This window comes from Eublepharis macularius, chromosome 2 (assembly GCF_028583425.1).
Source record: "Eublepharis macularius isolate TG4126 chromosome 2, MPM_Emac_v1.0, whole genome shotgun sequence".
Classification (NCBI taxonomy): Eukaryota; Metazoa; Chordata; class Lepidosauria; order Squamata; family Eublepharidae; genus Eublepharis; species Eublepharis macularius.
This window is the reverse complement of record NC_072791.1, coordinates 137112608-137137920: the sequence shown is the minus strand read 5'-3', so window position 1 is coordinate 137137920 and position 25313 is coordinate 137112608. Positions and strand designations below refer to the sequence as shown.

At 41.8% G+C, this 25313-nt stretch overlaps 1 protein-coding gene across 5 annotated transcripts in view; it reads right to left on the bottom strand.

Annotated features, from left to right (window-relative positions):
• Positions 1 to 20507, bottom strand: part of CHID1 (chitinase domain containing 1) — a 270795-nt gene extending 250288 nt beyond the window's left edge. For 2 of the 5 annotated variants that reach the window (XM_054971924.1, XM_054971928.1), the window contains exons 1-7: positions 20446 to 20507; positions 17640 to 17786; positions 10427 to 10576; positions 10099 to 10231; positions 5381 to 5425; positions 3854 to 3960; positions 1868 to 1929 (exon numbers count right to left, since the gene is read on the bottom strand). In XM_054971924.1, the coding sequence (XP_054827899.1) occupies positions 1868 to 1929; positions 3854 to 3960; positions 5381 to 5425; positions 10099 to 10231; positions 10427 to 10576; positions 17640 to 17753 (611 nt within the window). In that variant the 5' untranslated portion in view covers positions 17754 to 17786; positions 20446 to 20507. The other 3 variants (XM_054971927.1, XM_054971926.1, XM_054971925.1) reach the window with 3 other exon arrangements.
• Positions 20508 to 25313: the final 4806 nt, after the last annotated feature.

Genomic DNA, 25313 nt, shown 5'->3' with positions numbered 1-25313 from the left:
CAGGGAGGGACTGAACTCTATCTGAACTCCTTCTAGCTTTCCTTCTGGCTTTAACCCTTCAAAGTACTTCCAGCAGAGAGTCCCATTTTTGCCACTGTGAAGAGAAAATGACAGCCAACGGGAAGACCGGTGGATCATGCCTTTCCCAGGGTGCAATCTCTCTGAAACTTGGGTGGGGGGTGGGGGTCTTCAGAGTACAGTGAGGACTATGTCCCCTGCAAATTTGGTGGGTATTGGACATTGGGAAGGTCAGTTTGTGGGGTGTTTAAAGGGCCCTGCCCCTTGCACGTGGCAGGAAAGGGCCCTTTAAACTATCAGCTGGCAGGCTATCCCCCCCCTGCTGCCTGCCAGCTGATAGTTTAAAGGGATCTTTAAAGGGCCAGGTAAGTGGGTTTGAGGGGAAGGGGGGCTAAGTGGGGGGGGTTGGGGTGGGGGAGGTTCTGGCCACCATGAACAACGAACAACGAACATGTCTGGGAACAGTTCATGTTCATTGTTTGTGGATGGCACCAAACGACGAACAGGGTGTTCGGGGTTTTTTTTCCCGTTCGTGCCCATGTCTAGTAGAAACCACCAACACTGCTCTTTCAGGGAAGATGACTGGCCTTTGTAACCTGAAACTGCATGGTGACACCAAACATGAAGCCAGGTCTAACTGCAGTAAAGACTAATATGACCCCTAGATTCTCTTTGCTGATTCCTCAGTTGTTTAAAAAACAGACCCTCAAGAACTGCTGGGGCCAAATTTGTCATGCAATAGGAGGGAACAGGACAGGAAGGAAGAAAGCAGAACAATTCTTTTTTTTTTTTTGTAAAACCAAGTTTTATACTTGCCACCTATCTCAAAATGATTTGATTTCACAAAATCAGTACTAGCAGGAATGATTTTTGTGATCTTTGGAAATGATCAGTTCACAAAGAAAAGTAGAGAGATAACTACCTTTTCATGGTCCCTTCTGATGTCACTTCATCAGCATGGAGCCACTACAGTATGTACTTCTTATATAATAGTCTTGTAACACAATAAAATCTAAGGAGGGGATCTCAGATGATCTGCTAATGAGTTAGGAACCATTGACTATGTTGTATTGGATTCCTACTAATGCTATGTCTTTGTGAACTTGTATCTATTTACCCTATGGCATTGTTTATGGAAATGTTTTGATACTGACTGTACTAATCCCACAATGTGTAATCCGCCTTTAGTCTCAGTGAGAAAGGCAGACTATAAATGACATAAAATAAAATAAATAGATCCCATGGTAGCAGCTCATGACTCAGCTTGCCACACCAGCATCATTCTAATTATTGGGCTTCTACCACGTGGCTTAAATCATCCTACTTTACTGGAGCAATACACTGTAAAACAACTCTCACACCTCATTACCTTAGAGGTAGCAGTGAAGATACTCCAAGGTACAAATAATAAAGCCATTTTATACTATAGACAAGGGTTTGAAACCTATGCAGCAAGAGCTGTACTACATAAATGGCAACTCTCCCATCTCCCCCCTACTGCTGCAGTCAACTGTTGCCCAAAATTATTTCCCTTTGGCTCTGTGGATCCACAGGAATCATAGCGGGGATCAAAGCAGATACTTCAGAAAGAAGGGGGAATTTCAAAAACTACCTTCCTCCTTTTATGTGAACAGAAGTGCCTACTGTAAGTGGAAAGGTAGCTTAGGATACAAATCAAGATTTTGGATCATTTGGAACTTTGGGAGGATAGGCACATACAAATGTTTGAATAAAAAGAAATACATATTTACTTACACAAAGATCATGAGAATTTATTTCAGTGAAAATTACTTCCAATACAAGAGAGTTAAAAAAACTCTGACTGTGTTGCACCAATTCCTGTACTTACGTCTGCTTTTGATTTCCTAGCTGGCTCCAAACTTCAGCCACAAAGCCATCAAAATTTTCATTCTAGAATTAATATAATAGAGATGGTTCAGTAGAAACAGACAAGTAACATGGAGGCAGATACTTATTTTGAAGCTATCCATTTTAGACTGCTTGCAACATTTTTTGTTCACTCCGGTCTTTGGATATTAGCTTAATTACCGCAAAACCTATTCTGTTGCTGTTTTACTGTTTACTGAATTGACTGATTTTAAGTTTTATGCCTTTCTAAAATTACTTACATTTAAATCCACAGAACTAACTAATTTTATACATAATCGTGCTGCACAGATATGCAATGCATCATCTTACATGGATTTTTGTGAATCTAAAATTAACATAGCAATTCATTTATTTAAAACATTTCTATCCTGCCTTATCTCACTGTACTCAGGTTGAGTAACAATGCAGCAATTAGTTTGCAATGACAAAGTTATAATAGTTCAGGTTAACAAAATTGAAAAGCAGATTAAAATACTCAAATTCAAAAGGACTCCAGATTTAAAACAGAAAAGAATTATAAACACAGGGTTAACACACCCTGACCTGGATAACCCAGGGAAGCTCGATCTTGTCAGATCGTGGAAGCTAAGCAAGGTCAGCTTTGGTTAGTAGTTGAATGGGAGATCTCCAGTGAAGACCAGGGTTGCACAGGTAGGCAATGGAAAACCACCTTTGTTAGTCTCTTGCCATGAAAAATCCACCGGGGTCGCCATAAGTCACCTATGACTTGATGTCACTCTCTACCACCACCACAGGACTAACACAAGCACAGGATTATAATAAACATAACTAATTCCACTGAAACAATTTACCATAAACTCTCTGGAATAAGTTTGCCAGTCTTACATGGCTTCTTAAATTTTGCAATGGAAGGCACTCTTCTCACCCACTCTGATAGATTTCTCCAAAGAACTGGGCACACCACAGAAAAGTTTGTGATCCATCTATAGCTGTTTGGATAGTCCTAAGAGAGAGTACCTTTATGTTTCAAAGCACTAGAATTTAGCTTGGCTCCACTTGTGCTTCTACATGCTGAAGGAATCAATCCTGTATGATACTGAACCACTTCTATAATTCAGTAGTGGAATTGGCTTCCTAGGGATATGGTGAGTCGCCCCTCATTGACAGTCTTCAAGGAGCGGCTGGATGAAAACTTGTCAGAGCTGCTTTAGGCTGTTCCTGCGCTGGGTGAGGGTTTGGACTAGACTGTCTCTAAGACCCCTTCCAACTCTATGATTCTATTAGATACTAATTTAATCCCCAAGTCCTACATGGTTTAGCCAGATAGGAACAGGGTCATCAAATAAAGGATAACAGCAGAGGAAGAGTCTATTTTGCTGGGGGGGGGGTACAATTTTTTCAATGTTTATACTTCGTATAAGCTAACTGGAAACATCTGTATATGAAGTTATTTAGTAAAGGGGAGAATTACATTTAGTGTAACAGGCAGTATGTCTGTAATGACATAGTAATGACTGAAGCCTAGTTTCTATGTTGTCTGATTTGCTGGAACTGAATCTCTTTTGCAAGAGGAACACATTGGGAGAATCCAATACTTTGGATTGGAAATCTGAGTTGGTTCACAATAATGTTTTTGCAAGATCAGTTGTTCAGTTGAACTCAGAAGGACTATCTATTAAAGTACAGTCACTGTTACGTTTTTAGAGTTTTAGGTTAAAGAAATTCAGTTTAAACTAATTCATCTTGCGAGTTAAATCCCTGATTTAGCCTCATAGAACCCACACAATAGTAGGTTACAATAATGACTAATTAACATATTTACTTTCTACACAGAAATCAAGTTTCATTTATTTATTCACTTTTGGATGAGATACACAATTAAACTCTTCACATGTTGCTTATAATAATAAAATAAGTGTTTTCGTATACCAAACACAGTTTTGATATTGAACCGCTTCTTTATTTCTGACAGCTGTGATTTTACCTTGGCCACTTGAACCATAGTATTGGAAAGCTCTTCTATTTCATCTTCACTGCCAAACACACTCTCAAAGTCCTGGTAAGTCCAACTTTCAAACAAAACCCTTGGCACTATGGATTTTAAGAGAGATAAAAAGAACACCATAGAAGTAATAATTAATTCCTGACACAAGTAAGAAAGATGCTGCTTTAAGAAATTAAAATTTAGGATGAAAATTAATCAGTGTCATAAAACATGCCCCTTGATATTTACGTTCAGCTCCTTCCCTAGTCATCTACAACAACTCAATGTTTATGAATATGAGTGTCAATATACTAAAATTCCAAAGGGGTAGCCTCATCAGTTGCAGACAAGATCCAATGTGGCAAAGCATCTTAAGGTTTAGCACACTTATTGTGACATAAGCTTTCAAAAAAACAGAGTTTATTTTTTGTTACTTGGGCTCTAGTACATGAAAGCTTCTGCCACAACAAATATTAGTTTTTAAAGTGCTAACACAGACTTAAAATTTAAGTATCTAGCTTCTTTATAACTGTAGCAAAATCAAGATACTTGCCTCTACCATACTCATAATATCCTATATCATGCAGCCATTTGTACACAGGCCCATCTTTATTTTGCTTCAAAGGAGGGGGAAATCAAACAATTTGGACTTTCAAGTGTACAGATGTCCACAGAGTGAAATAAGCACAGTGAACGAAAATATTTACCCATTCCACCACAAGTACAGGATCTTTGACCCAAACAGGCATCTGAACTGGGCCGATTCCAGACGGCCCTCCGCATTGCGATGTCGCGCAAAACTCACGCGAGAAAACGCGACGTTTCGCAATGCGGAGGGCCGTCTGGAATCGGCCCTGGTCCCTAAAAGAACATGGAACTAGTTGCAACCCAAGCAGTAACACTACATTTAGCCATTACAAAGAATGAGTATTTTATGCCAGATGATGAAATGTAGGAACCTAGAATTAGTGTACACTGTCAAGAAATTGCCTTAGCTTAGTCTGTTTCCTGGTTTAGTTCAGGTTTTCAGTCTTATAGAAGCCCATATAGTTATCATGACCCTGCAGTTTCAGAGCAGGTACTGAAATATGCAGGTGCTATAAGATACTTTCAAGGTCTTGCACTTACATTGCATCAACCTAACAAAGGACCTTGGGTGGGAATACGTGCATTGTCCTTGACCGGCTAATGAGACACATGCTAATTGTAACAGTTTTGGATAATACAAGGATCCTCTTTCTAGCTTGCACCCTATTTCCCTTTTGACTCTGTGTGGTTGCTGAAGGATATCTGCTGCTACCTGCTTTTGCGCTGTGGGCCTACTTGCTAGGATTGGTGCCAGGGACCTTGAGACTTTGGAACCCTTTGGACTCTGGCTGGGAAACTAGAAGTCTGTTTAAATGTGCTAGGATAGACTAGCTAGGTTTGGTTGTTTTCTTTACTGCTTACACATTTCTATGTTTGTACACTTTTGCACTTCTCCTCTAATTCCAGAAATCAAATGTGAAAGTGTAACTACAAAGTCACCTATTTTGATATTTTTGGCATTCTTCTTGACTTCTTTCATCCAGCCTGTCAAAAGACAAAACATGAAGATTAATAATCACAATAGCCATATCTTACAACAGATACATCTTAAAAGTCTTCCACCAGGCACCTGTCAAAGATATAATGGCTAGATAGTTCATTCTATAAAAAAACAACAATAAAGCTATTGGCTATACTTCACCATGGATGGGTAAATGGCTAAGCGACAGTTTCAGCTGCAGCACAGAGCTACACACATGCATCATGGCTTACTACGATCATTTTTTTCTTTTTGGCTCACTCAGAAAGGTACATAAAACACACTGAAACTTTATTTTATTTATTTAAAGCATTTATTCACTGCTTTTCGGCCTTATGGCACTCAAAGAATATTAATCAAGGTTTGTTGTATGATCTTCCATGGTTCCCCATACCCTGCACTCCCAGACCATTCAGGAATCTCCCTTCCAAAGCACTTTGCTGGAACACTAATCAAATGCCTGTTCAGGACTTTCTATCCTTCTCCTGATGCACTGTTGCAAGATATTAGTCATATCTGTCAACCAGGTAATTCAATCATCACTCACAGACCCATCTCCCTGTCCCATTACATCATTTAGGAACATTCTCCATTAGATGGTTGTTGTGGGTTTTCCGGGCTGTATTGCCGTGGTCTTGGCATTGTAGTTCCTGACGTTTCGCCAGCAGCTGTGGCTGGCATCTTCAGAGGTGTAGCACCAAAAGACAGAGATCTCTCAGTGTCACAGTGTGGAAAAGATGTTGGCAGGTCTTTTCCACACTGTGACACTGAGAGATCTCTGTCTTTTGGTGCTACACCTCTGAAGATGCCAGCCACAGCTGCTGGCGAAACATCAGGAACTACAATGCCAAGACCACGGCAATACAGCCCGGAAAACCCACAACAACCATCGTTCTCCGGCCGTGAAAGCCTTCGACAATACATTCTCCATTAGCATGACCCATGCAGAATACTGCAAATCTTCCAATGACTGCTGGAATTCTGACACTTTCCCCAATGAGGACACAGCAGGGACTCCAGCCTAAAACACAGTGCGTAAGCCCCATCATATTTGAAGTTAGTTCTGGCCCTGAGATTTCACTACTGACATGAAAGCACCATCTTCAGGACAGGCTGAGAATGATCTTATTTTTCCAGTTATACTTTTCCTCTTGTAACCTCCCCCTGACATCCTCATTCTCATTCCAACTTTAGTTTTGTCTTTCATGATTTCCAGCCAACCACTCCAGGGCTTGTTGCCCCACAGCATCCCACCTACCTAGGAAATCCTTCCTGCTGATCCTAACATCCCCTCCCCATTCATCCCTTCATATTTTTCTGGTCCCTTTTTGGGCAGTCTGGAGGGAAGGTGGCATGGTATAGCCCAATCTTGGAAGCTAAGGAGGGTCTGTATTTGGATGGATGACCACCAAGGAAGACTTTGCAAAGGAAGGTATTGGCAAATCACCTCTGCTTCTCATTTGCTTTGAAAGCCTCTTGCTGGGGGTTGCCAGAAGTTGATTGCGACTTGACAGCACGCTTAGGTGTGTGTGCATGCACGCACATACACACACACAGTTCCCTGGCCTGCTTTTTCTGTGGATTTGCACATGGGAGGAACATGTTATTTTTTGAGTTTAAGTTACTATAACTGGACATTAGGTTTTGAAAGTTTATAGCTTACCAAGTGCAAACTGCTAGTGTATTTATTATATGACCAGTTGTACTGTCTCATACTGCTACCATTTTGCTTTTGTTTGTTGCTCTGCATAATAATTTTCCATCTCTTCTTTTTGTTAATAATGCACTTTTGCTTCTTATAAAGGGAGAGTTTTAAAGAGTGTTCTGAACTAAGACATAAAGGTACTTGAAACTTAGATGCTGGCCATTGTTAGTTCTTCTTAAAAGGTTTTGGGCTGCTGGTACAGAAGGAATAGCACACTTGGGGGTGCAGAAATTTATTGATATAGAGCAGTGATGGCGAACCTTTTTGAGCCCGAGTGCCCAAACTGCAACACAAAACCAACTTACTTATTTCAAAGTGAAAGCACTGCAATTAAACCTGAATACTGAGGTTTTAGTTAAAAAAACAAACAACTCATAGTTGTCCCAACTAATTAACATCTCTCTCTCTCTCTCTCTCTCTCTCTCTCTCTCTCTCACTCACGAGTCACGAATGAAAGTAAAGCAAGTTAAATCAAAGCAGTTTGCCCTTCTTTAGACCAGCAGCCCTGCTTGCAAGCACTCTCTCTCTCTCTCACTCACTCAAGAGCCACGACTGAAAGTAAAGCAAGTTAAATCAAAGCAGCTTACTCTTCTTTAGAAAGCCAGCCCCAGCAGCCTCCGCTTCCTGCTGCTAAAGAGACGGGCAGCAGGGAGGCAGCCTTGAGGAAAAGGAATCACATGGGCAGCGCCAAAACCCATGTGATCTCTGCTCAGAATGCCGTTCCAGGCGTTCCCCCTCCAAATGAGCCCTGGAACTAGCGATCCGGCAACTTGGCTCACGTGCCCACAGAGAGGGCTCTGCATGCCAGCTGTGGCACGCGTGCCATAGGTTCACCATCGCTGATATAGAGCAACTCTGCATAGTCCCAAAGACCAGTCCTCTTCATCTGACTCACTAGCGCTACATTTCTTTGCACAAGCTACAAAAGGCATCTTTCTCCATGCCAAGATCTAGAGGCTGTAGTCTACTGGCTGAGGGAGGAACAAACTAAAGCTGAAACCAGACAAGAAGGAGCTGATGCCGATCTGTAAGGTGAAGACTTTGGAAGCAATTGAGCTACCCACTTTGAAGACTTGAATCTGACGCTTAAAAATAGAAAAATACAACTTAAACAGAAAAAGCAAGCAGTATACACATGCATCCTGGGCCAGTCCTGGATCTAGTGGCCCAGCTCATTTAGAATCATAAGCTCAGAGAGAAGAGCCAATAGCCCTTTAGCGCCTAGACTGCAATACCTGTAACAACACAGGAAAGAACAGGTCTTATGAAGGTTGAGTTCTCCTCTCAAGCTGTCCAGCTGGCCACATAGTGAGCCCACTTTTTTTTTGGTAGAAGATCCAGTGAAACAGAATGTTCTCCATGAGCAAGTGTATTGACAGTTAACACTGTGAGGAGGGTATTATCTTGGGGGAATCTTCTATTGCTGGTTTTTTGGTTTTAAGGGTTGGTTACCAGTCAGAGTTGGTTTGTTTTGTAAGTTGCCTTCAGCCACTATTGTCAGCAACAAAAAAGCATATAAAAATATAAATTTCAACTGACCTTCTCCTTTAAAACATCTTTTAGACAGTGTGCGCGTGTGTGTATTTATGTATGTATATCACCGTGTCAAACTGTCTTAATCCCCACTGAGTGCAGGAAACTGTTATCTTACAGTAAATGTCCAAAATTTGGTAAATGTCAATATTCACATGTGACAATCCCAGAAAAATGTTATAAACAGCTAAAAATTCTGAGATGCATTTGTGAATATTAAAATCATAGAAATAGAGCTGGAAGGGACCCCAAGGGGGATCTAGTTCAATCTCCTGCACAATTCAAGAAATTCATAGCTACTTCCCCCCACTCTTCCAGTGATCCCTGTTCTATGTCCAGAGGAAGGCAAAAAAATCTCCAGGATCCTCATCCAGTCTGGCCTGGAGGAAAATTCCTTCCTGACCCCTAAATGGTGATTGGCATTACCCTGGGCATGTAAGAAAGGGCCACAGGAGCCTAGCACAGGCTATGTCAGGTCTGACTATGTTCTTTATGTGATCTAACCAAAGAGACTCCATTTTAATCCTGTCAGTGTTTTAAGCTCTTCTTTTGCAGGTGACAAGCAGTCCAGTAACAGTTATCTCAAAGAAGAGGAATGTTATGACTACAACCTTTCCAGCCTTGGAAAAGTTTCACTCTCTCAGCTTCAAGCCGTTTGTTTTGAGAACTATGGGGGGAGGATGGGACTTGCTGGGCTATGCTATTCTGTACCTTAACCTTTGCCTGTCATTCATAACAATACTCGTGTACCAGCCAAGATATTGCATCTTGGTTAGTGGACTATAATGGTTGTTTATATTCAGTAAAATCTTTTGAAACCAATGGACTCATGTCTAATTGCAAGAGATAGGCTGGATTGCAACTTTTAGTAAGCCACAGTCTGACAGGCTAATCGCTTCCTGCCCTAGGTCAGTTATATAATTGTAAGGATTTCCAACTTGTGCCTGAATCGTAGGAAAACATATTTTAAACATTCTCTGAATTCATGGATGGCTAGCATATGTATCACTATATTTTGGACATTCACTCTAAGACACCACCCAATCATTTTCACTGTCTACTTCACACATCCAATGAAACAGGCTCTAGCATGTAAAAGTTCAGGTCATAATAAATGAATTTGTCTTTAAGGTGCCATAGGAGGGTCTTGGCTTGGGGGAGAACTTAAATGCTAGGTTATAAAAGGAGTTCCAAGTAAATATGCTCTAAATATAGCCATTCTATACTTTTTACCATTAAATGTGCATCCAGTTAAAAAATTACACTGCGTTCATTTTGCTCTGTTAAATTTGCTATGACCCAAGATTTTCCAATTACCATCCACAAAGTATTTCACAGTAAAACTCAGGACAACAGACATTAACACCAGCTGACTCACTCATTCAACTGCAAAAGTCCTAGCTTCATTCAGATCACCAAGTAGAAGCGCAGAATGAGCACCTTGATCAGCATCATGGAGTCCTGTGAACTGGAATTTTTCCTTGCCCCTTCTTTTCACTTGCAGCCAGACTGGTGAGATAATTGTAAATTTGTTTCCAAAGATTTTAGCAACGTCATAGCCGTGGCTGTTCCACTGGAAAAAGGACAAAGAAAAAGTGTAAGAATGGGATCTACTGCAGACCGTATTTCTTTATATATTTGAGTTATATTTGGGAAACATTAAGTTAATATTCTCAATTTTGAGCTAGAATTTACATTTTATTTGCAAAAAACACCAAACCACAAAAGACACCTGCACCTCAACTATGTTAGTTTTCTTAGTACTCACAGGTGTAATATATCCCAGAACATCTCCTAAGAAGTATCGCTCTCGTGCTTTTCTGGCACAGTAGCTCTTGTGTTCCAGTATAGTATCTTTAGCCTTTGAGTCAGTAACTACGAGACCACGGTCTTGCACTGTTTTATCTGAATGCTGAGTCTGCAAAAAAAAACAATTTTAGATGTAACTTGTAGAATTTATAGTCACAAGGTTCAGTGATGGCCACAAGTTTAGATGACGGTTTACACAAATTTATGGGGGCAGGGTAGCTCTATCAATGGCTGTTTGCTGTGACAGCTAAAGATCAATGTTTGTGTTCTGAAGCTGTATACTTCTGAATACCAGATGACAGCAAAAACCAGAAGGGAGATCCATTGTCTTCATGCTCAGCCTGTGTGCTTCACAGCAACCCTCACCGATCACTGCTGAAAAAAAGAACGCTGGACTAGGTGGCAATTTAATCCAATTCAGCTCTTCTATGTACTTGAGTTATTTTACAGTTATTCCATTAGTTGCTAAGTAATGCTGATCATATCTTAACTCAGTATTCCATTTTAAGGACATTAATACAACTGGATAAATCAATTCGATACTGCTGAATCTATGAACACCCTCAGGCAAGATTACGCCATTCCTCCAAACATGAGAAAATTACCTCAAAGAAATCTTGATTTTGACAAAACCTTTGTAGTAGAAGTTTGACATTAACCTTTAGCAGTTATATAACTATGCTGGAAAAGACAAGAGCTGCAATCCTACATATTGTTACTTGGGTGTACGCCAAACTGAACTAAGTGAGACAGAGCTACTTTCGTTTAATCTAATTATATTGTAAGGATGTGTGTATAAATACATATGAAATATATATATAATTTTTAAATTGTAATTGGAATAGCCACAAATCTCTGTTCTCCCTCAGGGTATCCTTTATGGGATGGAACATGTGAGAGGAAATGTGGTTTCTACGTATTCTGTATTGGGGTTCCTATCTGGAGCATGGAAAGACTGTTCACCACTGTTCCCTGCCTCAGAGGGGGGAAGAATGGACAGCATATGATTCAAGAAAAAGGCTCAAACTTAAAAGAATCACTGAAAAGGGAAGTGGAAGGAGACAGTGACTGACAGCAGGAGGGAACAGAACAATATACACCACATACAGAGAAGAGAAAGCAAAAGTATCTAAACAAACAGCCATGTCAGAGAGGTTCACAGAATATTTGCTCCTTTTTATAATGGATATACCCGAGACACTAACCACATCAATTTCATATCAGTATTTCCAGCATGGTTGACTAAATGTTTTTGCTTTACCACATGAAAATCCACAGATCCTCAAATTAGGATGAACATTGTAAGTTGCTCTCAGTTCTGAATACACAGGCATAGGACTGGGCTATAAAGAGCTATATTAAGGACAAAAGATGATTAAGCAATTAATGCAAAGGGCACAAGTGTGCCCTTACAATTTCTACTTTAAATAGTAAGCAAAAATTTCGTAAGAAAATTACTGGTTCTGCACCTTATTTGAACAACCAAGCTTTAGGTAACACAATAAAGGAAGCTGCAACTAGTAGTCACTTCATACCTCAAACACATCTGAGAATTTATATTATATTATTATATTAATACACAGAGGGAAAGGAAAGGCAGTATGGTATAGCCCAGTCTCATCAGACCTCAGAAGCTAAGCAGGGTCACTACTTGGATGGGTGACCTGACCACCAAAGAAGATTTTGCAGAGGAAGGCACCTGCAAACCAGCTCTGTTTCTCACTTGCCTGGACAGCCCTTTGCTGGGGCGGTCATAAGTCAACTATGATTTGATGGCACATACTCATGGGAGGGGGAGATCCAAGTCACCTTTAACAGCGAATGGAGTCCTGAATAATGAAGTATCTAAGCTCCATGAATGTTTCACAGTATTTTGAGTACCTTAAAGGAAGAATTTATACTATATGAATTTGGCCAGAGGAAAAGAAGTTTTAAATGTTTTAGAGCAAGCTGATAGAAGCAGTCCTGGGAATGCCAAGGTTTGAAGTTGCTTGTGTTTGGGAAAAGCACTGCCTACTCACTCAACCTGTTATCAAACTTGAGGAGAAAAAGCAACCCTGAAAGTTATCCTGAATCTCTCACAGGAAAGTGACAAGCGTGAAACAATACTTGCAAAAAACATCAGAAAAGGGAATACAAAAGCTTAGCATCTATTCACATATTGATTTATGCATAGGTAAGTACAGCAACCTACCAGTCAAACCCATGTGTAATGGGACTCACTCCCATTACACACTGAGAAAAACACACTGATGCAAATATATCCTAACCGGCTGTCAATCAGAGGTAATAAGGAGAGATTAATGGCACATTTCTAGATCCTACAAGGAAGCTGGTGTTGTCATAGTATATAGATGGTTGACAATACTGAAATGAAGTAACAGAATTAACGTACATAGACTGAAGTGTGGATTTTCAGCAAAAAAATGGTTTTACAGCACAAAGAAATACCTTTTGCTGCCGCCTAATGTAAATGCTAAACTAACCATGCAATCCTATGCAGAGTTACTCCAGTCTAAGTCAATTGAAGTCAACAGGCTTAGACTACTCTACATAAGTTTGCACTGTAAATGTGATGAAGCCAATCATATTTATTTCATAAGTTTAGCTATTCACATATAAAAGGGATGAGGGGTCTAACTTTAACATGAAAACAGGACACATGGATAGGGGGGAAAAACCATTCCCTACTCCATTATCCCATGCATTTGAGCTAGACTGGAAGTGATAACACAAGGGAGGGCTGAACTCTCACCTGTGCACTTTCTTGGACTGACTGATTTAAAATATTTCTACCCTACTTTATCTCCCTGGACTCAAAGCATCAAACAATTTAGCAACCAAGTTGCAAAGACATAAATAATAATCCAAGTAACAAAATGAACATACACAGTTCATCAATTTAAAAGTATCCAGATTTAAAAACACACTTGATCAGCAAACTCAGCCAAATATGCTGGAAAAATTCACCTTCCACCAAATGCTCTCAAGAATAGGACTGCCTTGTATGCCATCCTAAATGTAGCAATGGAGGATTTCCTCCTCAGCGCCTCAGGCAGTCTATGTTAGAGGACTGGCCTCATCACAGAAAAGGCCTGAGATCACACTGTGGCCATACAGGCAGTCCTAATGGAGTTCACCTCAAGGAGAAGGCTGTCTGAAGAATGTAACTGGCACAGCTCAGTAAGTATGAGGGCCCTAAACCATGAAAGTCTTTAAACCAGCACCCTGAATTGGGTGGGCCTAGAAGTAAACAGAAAGCCAGTGCACTCGATGCAATACTGGTGTCGTGTATTCTAAGAAGAGTCTTGCAGCCACATTTTTACACCAACTGAAACTGGTGAGACTCTTCAAAGGCAATCCCATGTAGACTGCATTGCTGTAGTCCAATCTGGAGATTACTGTAGCATAGATTAGCATAGCCAGGTCAGCAGGATCTAGATAGGGGGCCGATCTGCATGCTAGATGTAACTGAAAGAAACACTCCTAGCAAGAACACTACTCGACCTTTAGCAAAGCCGGGTCCAGAAGCATCCTCAAGCTGTTAACCTGATCTACCTTGGAAAGCTTCACCCCATCCAAGTCTGTTGAATTAAATACCACACATATAACTTTAATATATAAAGAAGGGAATGATCCATTACTACCACAATCATATAGACCAATTTCATTATTGAATGTGGACTATACAATTTTTACAACAGTAATGGCAGAGATATTAAGAAAATGTATTCCAGATGTGATTCATGAAGATCAAACAGGATTTGTTCCAAAGAGATACATGAGAGAGAACATCAGATATCTGCTTAATGCAGTTGAATACTCAAGGAGAAAAGGAGAAAAAATGGCATTTATGCTTTTGGATGCAGAGGCAGCTTTTGATAATGTGTCTTGGCAATTTCTGATGAAAGCATTACAAAATACAAACTGTGGGGTCGAATTTCTAAATTGGATGCAAAGCATCCAGTTTAAAAGCCAGAAGTTACACGGATGATGTTGTTATATCAGTGACAAAACCAAACATTTCTCTGAAATACATAACGGAACAAATATTCAGATTTGGATTGTATTCTGCATATAAACTGAACAAAAAGAAAACTAAGATAATGTTACAAGCGGCAACCAGACCTTAACCCAGTTAATATTAGGAGCGGATAGATAGGCTTATATATGGGAATTAACCACACCTGGAGGGACACGTTGTTTTTCCCACAATGTCACTCCTTGGGTTTACCTAAATGAACCTACAACAAGGTATGTAATTCTGACCTGCTATTTCTAGTGTTAAACAAGACAAGGTTGCAATCATAGAGAAAATTTATTATGAATGTGTTTTGTGAAATGTCCTTGGTTATTTTCATCTAGCAAGCCACCGGTCCCTGAGGAAGCTGTCCTGACGAAAGCTGCCATTTAGCTGGCTGCAGTTAGGACTGTGAGTGGCTGATCTCCTCGGAGAAAGGGTTCCAACTGAAAATTCTTGAAGAGATCTGCATTTAGAATAACAGAAGAACTAATTGTTGAAAGGTTTTTACCATTCTCATAGCCCATGGAGTACATACCTTGATTTAAAGGAACAACACTGAAAAAGAAACGTGGTGGGGGTCTGTGGTCCCCTATAAAATTCATGAGAGACGTTGTATTACTGAATGGTCTTTTGAAGCAATGAGAGACTCTTTATGAAATTTTTTCCTGGCTAGAAGACACAATGGAATACTCTGTAGAATTTTTGTCTTGCTACAAAATAATGATATAGAGTGTAGTGTCCTTGGGGTTTCTGTACCTTAGGGGGGTTCTATAGAATATTCTGTACAGGATTTTTTTGTCTGTATTAGACATATGAGTGTATGGATTGATATTGTTATTGCACTGTTTGCACAATTTATTGGAATACACCTTTTCATGAATTTTTCTAATGTGATTTGAGAGGCAGTATATTTATTGTTGTACGATATTAGTACCGGAGCAGGTGGCAATGCCCGCCCCCTTCAGGCAGCTGGTATTAGGAGAGGAGCAGGTGGCTATGCCCGCCCCCACCTTAAACCAGCTGGTATTAGGAGCAGAGCAGGTAGCAATGCCCGTCCCCTACATTAACCCAGCTGGTATTAGGAGCAGAGCAAGTGGCAATACCCACCCCCCTTCAGCCAGCTGAGATCAAGAGCTGAGCAGGTGGCAATGCCCACTCTCTGCCTTAACACAGCTATTATTAGGAGTGGAGCAGGTGGCAATGCCCACCCTCTCCTTATCACAACTAGCATTAGGAGTGGAGCAAGAAGCAATGCCCACCCCCACTATAACCCAGCTGGTATTTGGAGTGGAGCAGGTGGCAATGCCCGCCCCCTTCACCCAGCTGGGATCAGGAGTGGAGCAGGTGCCAATGCCCTCCCAGTGCCTTCAGCCGGGTGGGATCAGCTATACAGCAGGAGGCAGTTCCCTTCTTCCATTCACCCAGCCTGGACAAGAAATGGAGCAGGTGGAAATGCCCACCTCCTTCAACCTACTGGAATAAGGCACTGAGCAGGCAGCAATGCCCACTCCATCTTCACCCTATCAGAATCAGGAGCTAAGCAGGAAGCAATCTCTGCCCCCCTTCAACCTGCCAGAATCAGGAGCAGAGAAGGTGGCAATGCCCCCACCCCCTTCACCCAGTTGGGATCAGGAGCAGAGCACGTAGCAAAGCCCACTGCCCGCCTTCATCTGTCGGGATCAGGTGAGAAGCAGAAGGTAGTGCCCGCTCCTCCCTTCACCCAGCAAGGAACAAGTGGCAATGCCCACCCCCTTCACCCTGCTGGGATCAGGCTTGGAGAAGGCAGCAATGTCTGCCCCCCTTCACCTAGCTGTAATCAGGTGCAGAGCAGAAGGCAATGCCCATTTTCCCTTCACCAAGCTGGGATTGGGAGTGGAGCAGGTGGCAATGCCTGCCTCCTTTTACCTGGCCTGTATCAGACCTGCAGTAGGTAGCAAAGCCCACCACCCCTTCATGTTGCTGAGATCAGGTGTGGAGCAGGTGGCAGTGCCCATCCCACTCCTTCAGCGTCCAGGATCAGTGACAGAGGAAGAGGGAATGCCTGCCTGCCCACCCTCCCTTTTCTAGAGCCCGTTGTATTTTTTCCTCACAACGGGCTTTGTTTCTAGTAAAAAAATAAAAGTATTTAAGTATACGGTGACAACAGCAAGAGTAGTATATGCAGCCAAATGGAAGGCAGAGTGCTGTCCAGATTTGACAATATGGATGAATAAGCTATACAAATATATGTTAACAGAAAAATTAACATCTTACATATATAATAGGCTAATTCTAGAATTTCAGGAGAAATTGAAAGCTTTTTTAATCATGTAACTGAAAATTAAGAATAACTAAGAACAATTACCAGTAAAATAGATTAGTTATTAAAAAGTTGAAAATAAATGTATCTTAATATTAATTAAATATCATTGTATTTCATAGAAAGTGTCTTAAGAAATTTAATGAAGGGGATGGTGGGAAGAAATAATTCTTGTTTTATATATTCTATTATAAATAACCATCTCTGATTCACACAACTATTTTATAAAATCCCTTTTTTCTTTCTGTATCACCTTTTATTATTATTTTGTTTTTCAAAACAAAAATATATTATATTGGGGGTAAAATTAAATACCACACAAACCTCTTCTTTCCACATAAATGGGCAAACAGATATGGCCACCCCCATCACATCTCATTTGACCTAAATGTTTTGCTGTAATCAACTACCTTATACATATATTTCAGTAAAAACGAAACCCAAGAACAGTGTTTCTATTGGGCTGCACAGTATCACTGCAATTGCATTGTAGAGAAAGGTTGGGAATACCTCATTGGCAGCTGAATGAGATCTGTGCTGAGCTTCTGCTCCTCCTTTTGCAGAGATTTAACATGGATGTGGCCAAAGGGATAAACTTGTGGTGCAAGCTCGGGGGAAAGAATCAAGCTACTCCTGACTCTTGATTCCTAACCATGGCATCCAGTCTAGGGCCTTGAGGGAAACATATTGTTATTTCCAGGACCAGCTCAGGATGTTGAGGTCACATTGTATATTTTTTGCCTAAATTATATTTTTTGTAAGCTGCTTTGAGTCCCCAACAGAGAAAAAAATGGGATATAAATAAAAGAAATGAGTTTGAGTGCCATGTAATCAAGCACACTCTCCTACCTTTTCCTCCAGTATTTTTGAGGCAGCCTTTTTTGTATCTGTCTTTGATAATGTGGCAACCACCATTCGAGATGCCAGTGTGAAAACAAATACTGCAGTACAGATGTATCTCATGGCAGCTTCAGCTATTCCAGTCAACTCTATTTTCTACAGAGAGTGAAATATTTTTTTTAAAGAGTTTGTCAGACAACTTATTTCTGATTAACAAGACAAGTTGTTGCCAAAGATGGTTGTTGTGACAGAGTGGGCCTATAGTTCAAAGGCAGCTTACATGCATCTCTCCTTGACACATTCAACATCTACACAGAGAAACACTTACATAGGAAGACTCTCATATATACACTTGTATAATTTGCCTCCAATACAGAACCATTCAAATATCTTGGCAGCGGTGATTGCAATGTTTGTTCTACTTCCATAGCATTTACATTTTAATTTATCCAAAACAAATTGGTTCCTGTCGGATTAAATTTATAGAGGCTATAGATTCCAGGGTAATCCTTAATGCACCCAACATTAGCCCTGGCAGTAAGCTTACGTGCTCTTTAGCATATAATGTGGCTAATAAATAAAATATATCTATTTCAGCTACAATTACTCTGCTGCATCTTAGTTTGCCAAATTCAATAACTTTATTGCTTCTTCTCAAAGAAACTGCCCAAGCCTCCTATTCACAATTCAACCAACAATGGAAATAAAGTTGCAAGATAATTACTAGTTCCACCTTCACTTTCAGTCCAAACCTGCATAATGTTAGAGGTCAATCCTAGCAACATTTTCTCCCCCCCCTCCCCAAAAAACAACCTTTGAAATTCTTTCATGCTATTTAAGCACATATGTGAATGCAGTTAATGAAGGGTCAAATATAGAATTTTTTTCCCAGCACGCATTTTAGATTTGTGTTACAGATACCACAAAAGGAAAAAGCTCTTTGAGTAGCATATGACCTCATTATCAGAAATGATGGCTCAGGCATTATTAAATCATATCAACAAACAGAATTAGTACAGATTTCTTGAAAAAGGCCATGCGTTCAGCAAGGCCTGAAACTATTCTAAAACATTCAATGTGTCATATGCAAGCCAATGGTTTTCTCTTAATACTCCACCCAACTGGAAACTAATTCCAGAGGGTACACACACTGTTTGCATTTTATTTATTTTTTTAAATTAACAGTGTCCAATATTTGCAAAATATTAGTAAACAAAAGGCTACCTGAAAGATGAACCAATTGCTTATAAAGTGAGGGACAATATTTGAAAAAACTAGATCTAGAGTTAATTGATAATAATTTAAGCTAAGAAAGTACTTTGCAGACTCATACAAAATCCACTTGGGAGAAGGAGTGTGGACTCCTGATCATGAATCTTTCCTTCAGAATCCAGATGGATTTTATACTCTAGAACAGTGATTTTTAATTATAGCTTTTTATTTTATCTCTACTGCTTCGAAATAGATCAAGGTTGTGAACATAAATACACACACCCCTAAGAATTCTCTGAAGTTGGCTAGGTTAAGAGAGAGTTACAGACCAAAGGCTTTTCTAGAGAGGCATTCCCACTAAACATCTTAGCAGCCTAAATAGCCCAGACTAGCCAGAGCTCACAAACTAAGCAGAGTTGGCCATGGTTAAGTACTTAGATGGGAGACCCTCCCCCAACACAGACCAGGGTTGCTACACAGAGGAGGAAACTGGCAAAGGAAACTGGTCACCACACCTTAAAAAAGATATCATAGCACTGGAAAAAGTACAGAGAAGGGCAACTAAAATGATTAAAGGGTTGGAACACTTTCCCTATGAGGAAAGATTGAGGCGCTTGGGGCTCTTTAGCCTGGAGAAAAGACGACTGAGGGGAGACATGATAGAGGTTTACAAGATAATGCACGGGTTAGAGAAGGTAGAGAAAGATGTGTTTTTCTCCCTTTCTCACAATACAAGAACTCGTGGGCACTCTATGAAATTATTGAGCAGTCGGGTTAGAACAGATAGAAGAAAATACTACTTTACACAAAGGGTGATAAACACATGGAATTCGTTGCCACAGGAGGTGGTGGCAGCTACAAGCATTGCCAGCTTCAAGAGGGGACTGGACAAATATATGGAGCAGAGGTCCATCAGTGGCTATTAGCCACAGGAGATAGATGGTATTCTCTTTGTGGGGAGGTGGTGCTCTGTTGTCTTGGTGCTGGAAGGAAGGCAGTGGGAGGGCTTCTGGTGTCCTGGCCTCACTGACAGTCCTTTAGATGGCACTGGATTTCTAGCCACTGTGTGTGACAGAATGTTGGACTGGATGGGCCACTGGCCTGATCCAACATGGCTTTGCTTATGTTCTTATGTTATGTTCTTAAAGCACCTCTGCTCCTAGCTTGCCTTGAAAAGCCCACGCGAGGTCGCCGTGAGTCGCTTGCGACTTGAAGGCACTTTATTATTTAAATTAACCCTGAGCGTGACCGAAGCTTGTGTGGCTCAACTCAAAGGAGACTCAAAATAGCGGGTTGTTGGATTCTGGCGAGGGAGGGTGAGAACTGGTAACGAGGAAACACATTCCCTAATTCCCACCCCCCTCCTCGCCTTAAACACTAGGGCAGACGTTCCCTTGTTCCCTCTCTGGAGTAAGAACGAAGCAGTTGCACCAAACCTACAAAGACGAGCTTCCTGTCTCGTTTTTGCCTGATGCCTTTTTAGCCCACGAACTGGAAGAAGCTCGAGTCACTTTCCCACCCCCTTCCTGCATCTGTAGCAAAGGCCCTGAAACACGCGGAGCCGGAACCCGCCTCTCCCTCCCACCTTATCAACGATTCGTACCTTCACCCCAGTTTTCCCGGGGCAAAAGCGACTCGGAAGTGAAACCAACGTGTTGGGAGGCAGGTGGCGCACGCCTTTTAAAGGGGCCGGATCTACCCGTTCCTTTCCTGCTCGCGTCACTCTTGTTGCTATAATGCGCTCTGCTTCCAGCGAAAAACGAAAGGAAACAAATCCCGCGAGTCAAATCGCCTTAGCCATTCCTCCAACCCTATGCACACGCACCCGTTGAAGTGGGACTATAGCCGGGTAAATATGTTTGGACTTCGGTGAAAGACCACTGTCATCCAGAAAACTTAAGTCTGATTCTGAATATATTTACTCAGAACTAAGTCCTATTGATTTCCCCAGGACTTCTTTCTTAGTAAGTATTCTAAAGACTATCTAAAAAAATTGTCCTTGAATATTAATAGATTTGCAGAAGCACGTTTTGCAAAAATAAGCATCTGCTTAATTTGTATGATTTAAGCTAGTTGCAGAATACTCTTGGCAGGGATATACTAAAAGGAATGACAGGATTGCCCATTGAAAATAATAGGAGAGGCTTGAAGGCCCATTGGAAATAATGGGAACCAGGAATGCCTATTTACTTGCATGGGCGCCATTGAAACACATTATAGCAAAAAAAAAAAATTGCAAAGAAAATGTGGAATGGATTTTGAAAAAAGGTCTTGGGGTCCAGATAGACTATTCAGGGACTGGAATGACAGGCCCCTTAGTGGAATGACGGCCCCTGGGTGTATCAGAAAGGATCTGGGACTGGAATGACAGCCCTTGGATGTGACAAAAGGGCTCTGAGACTAAAATGACAGACCCTGGCTGTATCAGAAGGGCTCTGGGACTGGAATGACAGGCCCCTGGGTGAGACAGATGGTCTCTGGGACTAGAATGAAAGCCCCCTAACTGGAATGATGGCCCCTGGGTGTGACAGAAGGGGTCTGGGACTGGAATGACAGGCCCCTATCTAGAATGATGGCCCCTGGGTGTATCAGAAGGGCTCTGGGACTGGAATGACAGGCCCCTGGGTGAGACAGATGGGCTCTGGGACTATAATGAAAGCCCCCTAAGTGGAATGACGGCCCCTGGGTGTGACAGAAGGGATCTGGGACTGGAATGACAGGCCCTTGAGTGGAATGACGCCCCTGGGTATGACAGAAGTGCTCTGGGACTGGAATGAAAGGCCCCTCAGGGGAATGACGGCCCCTGGGTGTGACAGAAGGGCTCTGGGACTAGAATGAAAGGCCCCTGGGTGTATCAGAAGGGCTCTGGGACTGGAATGACAGAGCCCTTAGTAGAATGACAGCTGCTGGGTGTATCAGAAGGGTTCTGGGACTGGGATGACAGGCCCCTGATTGGAATGACTTCCCCTGGGTGTATCAGACGGGCTCTTGGACAGGAATGACAGGCCTCTAACTGGAATGACAGCTCCTGTGTGTATCAGAAATGCTCTGGGACTGGAATGACAGGCTTTGGAGTGGAATGACACCTCTGGATCTAGCAGAAGCATTCTGTGACTGAAATGGCATGCCCCCAAATGGAATGACAGCCTCTGGGTGTAGCAGAAGCCTTCTGGGATGGGAATGACACCCCCTGGGCGTAGAAGAAGGGCTCTGTTACCTGAGTGACAGCCCCCTGAGTGGAACAATAACTGCTAGGAGTAGAAATATTCATTTGCAGCCAGAAGCTCAAACGATACACAAGGAAAAATACTTTACATTTTAGCTGATATTTCTGGATGATGTGTAGGTATCACCAGTTCCATCTGTGTATTTATCCTTCCTGTCAGCTCCTCAGTTTACTTTTACTTTCATGCGGTTAATATCAGCCATCTCCTCTATTTTCAAGCATAAATTCTCCCTTTGTCCCCCTTCTTGTTCCCTTCTCCCATTCAGCAGCCTTCCAGGCTTCCATGTTCCCCTAACATGTCACACCCTGCCTGAGTTCCTTGCTCACTTTTGCACACTCTGATGTCCACTGACCCAGAGCACCCCTCCATAGTCTTTCTTTGAAAAATCCCATCTCATATTCTACTTGACAAACAGTTAATTTTTTTTTAGAGTTTTATCTTGTTTTATGCTATTACTGTTTTATCCCTTTATGTACTTGGTTTGTTATTACCCGTTCTGAGCTTGCTTGCAGGGAGAGAGGAGTATAAATCCGCCAAAATAAACAAATATTTCAAAGGTCCTCAGTCTTTTGAGCCTTCAGGTCCCTTTATAATTCTGACACACCATGTTTAGTTCAGACCCCAAATGACTGCTGCAGCAGGAACCCAGGAAAGAATGGCCCCAGTGTACCTTCATTCACACAGTGAAGATTCTTGTAATGTGGTGGCTGCTTCTGCCAAAGTAATGATTTTAAAAATCTGCACAGCCAGTCATATCTCAAATGTAGAATCAGAAAACCTACTGAAATGCAAAAACACTAGGCTAAAGTCCATACATTTACTTGGCCCCTTCTGGGCTAAGCCAATTAGGGAAAGCGAAACTGAAAGTAAAATGATAGAAAGCTCCCACTGCAAACCAATGGTTACTTCTATCCAGTTTCTGGCATTCTCACTTTGTAAGGTGCCATACTCTTCTTCTGAAATAACTCTATAGGCATTCAATGTTGTGAATACTCCACAGTCATAAGTATTGTTCTGTTGAACTGTGTCTGCACATAACATTATTTTCCACTCCTAAAAGGAACACCTGCTATTTCATGACATGCTGCAGCAGTTGACAACAAAATGTTTCTGTGTTGCTGTGATCGATCCCGATCTTTTGCTGAATCGACAATGATAATTTCTCTTGCCTTAAAGATTATTATGCCCAATACCCAATAATGTCTGGTCGAGTATAAGTCAGTATTGAAAGGAAGGAGTAAAATGTCCTTGTTGAAAGCCATTGTATGATTTAGAAATGGATAAAAAACATTGGGTTTGTGAAACAAAGTGTCAGGGAGCTGCTGGTAGGGAATGAAGCACCAGCATTTTAATCTTTTCCCACTCTGGCTCTACCAAAATAAATGAATGTTGAACAAGCTTAAAAAGTACATGTTTTTCCCCAGAATGCCGCTACCAATTGCCTCTCCAGTGGCCATGGGACAGCCCAATCAGCAAATGCTGTGGGGGGAAGGGCTCCAACACTGCAATGTTACCACACCTGTGGATTTTGAATTTTTTTTTTTGAAAAACTGATGTCAGCTCCAGCCCCCATAAAATGCTGCTACAAACAGACACATCTCAATGCATCAGCAGACACCAAATACCCTTGAGGTTGTGCAGTGCAGAATGATGGGACCCCAAGCCATTTCAGCACCAATCGATGTGAATGCTCAGTGTAGCCAGCTTTAAGTGTGCCATGCAGACTAGGCCATGGTTTTCCTGGTGCCCACCAAGTATTTTAAGAAAGAGGGTGGCCAGATGTGACACCTGCCCAGCAAGGCTACTGCTGCGCTGTGCAGATTTAAAAAAATATTCCTTATTCAGCAGCTGAAACCTCATTACAAGGATTTTCACCATGCAACAGAAGGAATGCTGTGGCCAGTGTTTCCTGGCTGGCTCACCTGCTGCAGCAGTCAGTTTGTGTCTGCACCCACCATGGTGTGTCAGAATTACAAATGTGCCTGCAGGCTCCAAAAGGTTGCAAGTTTGAGGACCCCTGAACTATTTATTTTTATGAAAAAGCATAACCTTCAAGCAGTATTCAGACCCACCCGAAAAATACAACAGATGCTACGATCAGCAAAAGACAGCAGAGATCCCCTCACCTCTGCAGGAGTATACCGTATACCCTGCAGCTGTGGACAAGTTTACATCGGGACCACAAAGCGTAGCATCCAGACAAGAATAAAAGAACATGAAAGACACTGCAGACTTGGACAGCCTGAAAAATCAGCAGTGGCTGAACATAGCCTAACTCAAACAGGGCACAGTATCTTATTCCAGGACACCAAAATACTGGACAACACTTCCAACTACTTTGTCAGACTGCACAGGGAAGCCATTGAAATTCACAAGCATAAGCAAAACTTCAACAGGAAAGAAGAAACCTTAAGAATGAACAGAGCATGGGCTCCAGTTCTGAAAAACACCAGGCCAACAAAACACTCCACACCCGACAATAGCCCTGCAGAGAAGATTAGCACATCAAGCACCAATCCATATGCAAAAGAACCGCCTCAGGATACAGTGAAGCCTCCCGCCATTAGCATTCCACACCCTGGGAAACTCTTACAGAATGACTCAGCTCAACCCCACCCCTCCTGAGTAGATACAAATGACCTACATCTTTTCCACACTGTGACACTGAGAGATCTCTGTCTTTTGGTGCTACACCTCTGAAGATGCCAGCCACAGCTGCTGGCGAAACGTCAGGAACTACAATGCCAAGACCACGGCAAGACAGCCCGGAAAACCCCCAACAACCATCGTTCTCCGGCCGTGAAAGCCTTCGACAATACATATTTATTTTTTTCTTTTATTGGATTTATAGTCTGTTATCCCTGCAACTGGGCTAAAAGTGGATAACAACAAACTAAGTAAATAAAGAGATAAAACAGTAATAGCATAAAACAAGATAAAATCATTAGTTTGTTAACTGTTTGCTAACTAGAGTATGAGATGGGATTGTCCGGGGTCTGAGGCACAGCCCCCAGCCTCAACAAGAGGAAGCAGGGGGAGGCAGCCAGGAGACAGCAGTCCTGCCACCTCAGCCAGCAGCCAGGGCCAGAACCTACCTACACCAGAGGGAGAGGGCAGAGGCAGGAATAACTGGGACCCAGCAGCAGCCCAAACGGGGCCCTTACCTGCAAAGGGGGAAAAGCAGCCACAGCAACTCAGAGCCACGCCCCAGCCTCCACCCCAGCTTGAAGATGGCAACCTGGCT